At 45.1% G+C, this 6,000-nt stretch overlaps 1 protein-coding gene across 5 annotated transcripts in view; it reads right to left on the minus strand.

Moving 5' to 3' along the window:
- The window catches only part of GNL3L (G protein nucleolar 3 like), a 29,365-nt gene extending 23,632 nt beyond the window's left edge, over window positions 1-5,733 (minus strand). For 2 of the 5 annotated variants that reach the window (XM_081793332.1, XM_081793333.1), the window contains exons 1-2: window positions 5,555-5,716; window positions 3,255-3,395 (exon numbers count right to left, since the gene is read on the minus strand). In XM_081793332.1, coding sequence (XP_081649458.1) covers window positions 3,255-3,273 — 19 coding nt within the window. In that variant the 5' untranslated portion in view covers window positions 3,274-3,395; window positions 5,555-5,716. Of the gene's footprint in view, window positions 1-3,254; window positions 3,396-5,554 lie in introns of all 5 variants that reach the window. The other 3 variants (XM_081793334.1, XM_081793331.1, XM_081793330.1) reach the window with 3 other exon arrangements.
- Window positions 5,734-6,000: the final 267 nt, after the last annotated feature.

Genomic DNA, 6,000 nt, shown 5'->3' on the forward strand with positions numbered 1-6,000 from the left:
ACTGGACTTCACAAAGCAGTCTCAAACATCCCTCTCAGTCATCTTCAAGCTCATTTGTTCACCCCCTAGAGTCTTCCAAAGTGAAGTCTCCACTCTGTTCCTTATTCATCAGCCATACCCCTACCCTCCCTGCGCAGCACACATTCATCTGTCATTACAATGGATTACATACCTGTGCCACCAGCCACAGGCAGCTATAAATCTTTTAATGTTTATTTATTTTTGAGAGAGACAGAGACATAATGCGAGTGGGTTAGGGGCAGAGAGAGAGGGAGACACAGAATCCGAAGCAGGCTCCAGGCTCTGAGCTGTCAGCACAGAGGCCAACACGGGGCTCAAACTCACAAGCTGTGAGATCATGACCTTAGCCAAAGTCAGACACTCAACTGACTGAGCCACCCAGGTGCCCTGGCAGCTATAAATCTTTTAAATGAAAAACACATCCTCCTTTTTAATAACCATTCAAAAATGTACAATTAAAATTGTATTTGACCACTCCTTGTAGGGCTCCTCAATAACCTCCCCAGATTTAATCATTATCATTACCATTTGGGTCCAAGGTATGACTGAGAGCGAGGGTGGCTGCACCATGAGGCACCTCCCCTATCTTCCATTGCAGTCATTCCAGTTAGTATGATCATTACTTTAGCTGCAATTTACCAAAGTCTGTGTTTTGTGAATACATGTAAAGGTTTTGTTTAATATTCACCATTTTTCCCACTCAGGTAGAACAATATGATTGTTCTGTAACAGGTAATAAGTCATATGGTTCCAAACTAAAAAGGTGTATTTTGAAAGGTCTTCCACACTTGTCCCTAACCACCGCACTCTCCTCACTGCAACAACCACTTTATCAGTGCAAATGCAAATACATATAATCTTATTTCCCCCCATTTGCTCCCACTGACAATAACATAGTATGTCCTCCTGTTGACAACTTGCTTTTTTCATTTAACAAATAAATATTGGAGATCTTTTCATCTAATATTTTTTCCATACAATATTCTCTATATATAATCTTTCCATATAATACTTCATTTATTTTTTATTATAATACTTAATTTCTTTTAAACTGCTAGGGTTCTTTTGTATGCATACACTCCACTTCATTTAACCAGCTAATTATTGTCTTTTCCATCAGTATCAATAATTTTATTATCATCTGGTATTTGATATTCTTAAAAGTATAATTAATTTTGTTCATTTTTCTTGTGTTGAAAAAAATGATTATTTACTTTTGGTATTCACATAACCACAGTCTGGTTCTTGTTGAAATTTTTGTGTGATATATAAAGTAAATGTACTGAATTTTTTTTTCACCAAGCCCACATAGGCAGGGCCACCATTCACACAGAATATGGGGTCACTGGGTTGCATAATTCTTGTCCAGTCTATAATGTCATTTTCTATGTGGACTACAGCAAGATAAAGGCAGGAAGCACAGAACCAAACCTGCCTTAATGCTCTTGCCTTCCCTCTTATAAGGGAGAGTCCATGCATCACATTTGTCTTCTCTCTCTAGGCTATAAAAGAACAGTGGTAGGAGGAAGAACTGAGTTAGCACACTGAGACATTCTAGTGCCTGGCACACAGTAAGTACCAAACAGCTATGCCTGGTCATGCTGGGTCCTTGGGACACAAAGATAAACGAAATGTGGGTGAGAAGTTAACAGCACAGTGTAGGAGACAGACTCAATCACACAGTGTCAATAGTTCCAGTTCCTGTGGGTTCAGATGGTAGAAACCAAGGGAGGAGCTTAATGGGAGAGATTCCTAGAGGAAGTGATGTGTAAGTTGAAATCTGAAAAACAAGCAAGGGTTATCCAGTTGAAGAATGAGGAAAAAGGGAGGAAAAGAGTCTCAAAGGCAGAAAGAACAACAATTTGTCTCCACTGTCTGGTATATACTACTATTCACCTCAGATCAAGTCACTTAACCTTGTTGAGCCTGTTTCCTCAACTGTAAAATGGGAATGGGGGATAAGGGGAACACTACCTCCAAGAAGTTAGTAAGACAACAATGATACCATACATAAAAGACAAGACTAAACAATTTGGTATATTTGACACATAATGTTACACTAGTTTCAGGTGTACAACATAGTGATTCCACAAAACAAGTCTATGTCTATGCATTATGCTATGCTCAACACAAGCATAGCCACCATCTGTCACCATACAATGGTACTACAGTACCACTGACTATATTCCCTATACTGTACCTTTTAATTCCATGACTTATTTATTCCATAACTGAAAGCCTGTATCTCTCACTCCCCTCACCCATTTTTCTCATCCCCTCATGCCATACTGAGCATTTTTTAAAAACAGAACTACCCTATGATCCAATAATCACATTTCAGAGTATTTACCCAAAAAATACAAAAACACTAATTCGAAAGGATACTTGCACCCCAATGTTTATAGCAGCATTATCTACAATACACTAGCCAAATTGTGGAAACAGCCCAAGTGTCCATCAACTGATGAATGGGTAAAGATGTAATGTATATATACAATGGAATATTACTCAGCCATAAAAAAGAATGGAATCTTGCCATTTGTAAAAACATGGATGGAACTAGAGTATAATGCTAAGCAAAATAAGTCAGAGAAAGACAAATACCATATGATTTCACTCCTATGTAGAATTTCAGAAACAAAACAAATAAGCAAAGTTAAAAAAAAAGAGACAAACCAAGAAATAGACTCTTGGGGCATCTGGGTGGCTCAGTTGGTTGAACGTCTGACATCAGCTCAGGTCATGATCTCACAGTTCATGAGTTTGAGCCCTGCACTGGGCTCTGCACTGACAACACAGAGCCTGCTTCAGATCCTCTGTCTCCCTCTCTCTCTGCCCCTCCCCTCTGTCTCCCTCTCTCTCTCTGCCCCTCCCCTGCTCTTTCTCTCTCTCAAAAATAAACACTAAAAAAAAAAAAAAGAAACAGACTCCTAACTAAGAGAATAAACTGATAAATAAGAGAATAAATAAGAGAATAAACCAAAGGGGAGGTGGGTTGGGGGCATGGGTGAAATAGGTGATGGGGATTAAGGAGTGTACTTGTCCTGGTAAGCATTGGGTGATGTATGGAATTGTTAAATCACTATATTGTACACCTGAAACTAATATAACCCTCTATGTTAACTCTACTGGAATTAAAATTTTTAAAAGATAATAATTTTTTAAGTTGCCATGAAATACTACAAATATTCATTAAAGCTTAGCATTGAGAGGGGGTAGTAAAAGAAACTCACTGTGTCTATGTTTCATCATGATGACTGACTTGAAAGCAGGTAGGTTCAAATCTGCAGGCTTTCGTCCTGTCAGAATGGAAGAAGAAGCAATGTGAAGACAGAGAGGGGAACCACAATGCCACAAGCTCCCTTCTGAGCCCCCTGTAGGCAAAATGAAATGTTAAAGAACATGATAACAAAGTCCTAACAACTAGAGGAACCAGAAGGGGCTATAATGGAGTTGGGGCCTGGTATAGCTGAATCTACACAGGGAAGGCAGCATCATACTACCCAAAAGGAGGCTATACCTAAACGCCTCTTCCTGGGTGGAGTCACTGCCTTGATGTATCAGATGGGGTCCTTGGCCCTCAATCCTCCATCCTGTAATATTATATACCCTAGTACTAAACTTCTCTATGCTGAGGGGAGAGGGTATACAAGGACGACCTGTTTCTGTATATGATATTAATAGTATCTCTTTTCCCAAGTAGAGGGTTCTATGTCTGATCTACCCTGGAAGTGGGGGAAAGACAGATACCAGAAGTCTACCCTAGGGGAAAGGGACCTCAGAACAATACTTTTAATCTGTGTTTATGTTATACTGAGGCCAAGAGGTCAGTGAAAAATCTTGGGGGCAGGGAATCTATACCTGCATGTATGGGTTGGGATCAGTTCCTTAGTGAATGGGGGTGAGGAGATGCCTTCTGTTGTTCTACTATGGGGTGCAGAGCAACTGGGAAAACCAGCACAGTGGTTGTGTGCATCTCTGGTGCATGGGAGAGAAGTGAAGGTCTGTATATTTGTAAGTGGTCAGGGAGGAGTCCTGGGTCTCTTTGCCCTGCGGAGGGCTGGGGTGAGGGGGAAATGATGTGCCTGTTTCCACTACAAGGTGACATTAGTTGCCACACTAATGAAGGGGGGGAATCATGCAGCTTTGCATGAATGGGGTCTGCACTTTGCCTGTAGTGGGCTATTCCGGACCCTTCCATGGGAGGTGGGATGGGGGACGATGTGTTTATCTTTTAAATGGGTTGAAGTCAGCATTGTGCTAACACTGAAGGGAATAGGACCTCTAGTTCTCCATACGGGAGTGGCGGGTAGGGACACAGCTATAAGTTCAGTGGATCAGCCCTTACACTTTGGGCAGGCAGGGGTGTCTGTGTTTTTATCCTGGATGGAGAAAGAGATCTGAGCTCCTCCACCTTGGGTAAGGGGGGAGCCCATCTGGATCAAAGGTAGGATGATCGGTGATGTCATTGCCTCTCAACACTGCGGGGAGGGGGACCTCCACCTCTCTGCTCCCTTGGGGGTCTCTCCTTGCTACATTTGGTGATTCTAAATCCTTGAGGGAAGAGTAGGAGAGGGATGATCTCTCAAATCTGAGCCCCTCTACCAGGGGACGGGGGAAGGCGGGCACCAGGGGCAGATCTGACAGCATTCCTGGGTTATGGTCTGTTTCTCTTTGCGGCGGGGCATTTGGGGAGCTGGGCCATTACAAATTCGGTAAACCAGTGCCTCCTTATGGGGTGGGGGGAGGAGTCAAGTCTTATTTTCCACAATGGGGTCTCACTCTAGCCAAGGTGAGGAAGATCTGCGTGTTCTCTAAGGGCTGAGAGGTATGCCTCAAACCACTGAAGAGGGGTGATCTAACATCTCTGCAGTAGCGGGGGCGGGGCTTCTGCAACTGGTTACAAGGGGGCTAGGCATGGAAGTCCCCTAGCTCTTCTACCTCGGTATATTAAACGTTTCTGAGCTCCCCTGTACTGGTGGTCCAGCCAGGGTAGGCGGGAGTGGACGTGTGCAGAGGGAGTAATACACCAAAGCCTCTGTCCAAAGGGAACTGTTGCATCAAGGCGGATCTGTGCGCCTTAGCGCCGGTAAAGGCCTGAGTCGCTCAGCTTTTGGGGGAGGGAGGTATGTCTCTATAACCGTGGGATCGATGTCTCCACACGGAGACGCCTGTCTACCCTGAAGGGGTGCAGAATGGGGCCTCGCTATCCTGAAGAGAGGAGGACACTCGATGCTTCTCCACACAAGTGAGGTCTGTGACTTTCTACACAGTATGTCCAGGGCTCTACATCTGCCTAGATGGGGTGAGGCCGTGCCCCTCTACCCAGCAAGAGTGCATTTGGGCACATGCCCATGTGCGGAGCGATCCCTGTCCCTCACCTGGGCCCTTCTACCCTGGATGAGAGCTGGTTCTCTACCTCTCTATTTCAGAGCGGAGGACTCCTCCAGTTTCCACCTCAAATACACGAGCCTTAACGCGCGGCTGGCTGGGAGAGTGCTCACAACGAGAAAAGAGGAGAGTCGTCCCTTACCTCCACTTCCGGCGGGGATCAAAGAGGAGAGAATGGCACTACGATGCGGTTGGTTGGCAGGCTGAGCTAACGCGGATAGGCTCCAACTTCCGGATTCCAGCCTTACGGCGCCGGTCCGCCCGCCTTGCTTCGGATTGACAGCTCGCGCCCGCCCATCCCTATTCCGCAGGCGCGCTGGTCCCGCCTCCCAGCTTCCCTGTGCGGTGAGAAAAGAGCCGAGAAGGGGTAGGCGGGGGACCGAGCGGCCGGGTCGACTAGTGTGGCCATATAACTTACTTGTAAGCCAAGAGCTTGTCCGGTGACCTCTGCCTGGGTCCAAATATGCGTGTTCCCGAATTTTAGTAACCAAGCAATCACCATGACCGCATCATACAAGGGTGGGGGGCAGTCCCTTTGTCTACAAAGGAAGATGGCGACGGGCTGGGTGTGCGAAAATGGCCGCCTAG

This window comes from Panthera onca, chromosome X (assembly GCF_046562875.1).
Source record: "Panthera onca isolate mPanOnc1 chromosome X, mPanOnc1 haplotype 2, whole genome shotgun sequence".
Classification (NCBI taxonomy): Eukaryota; Metazoa; Chordata; class Mammalia; order Carnivora; family Felidae; genus Panthera; species Panthera onca.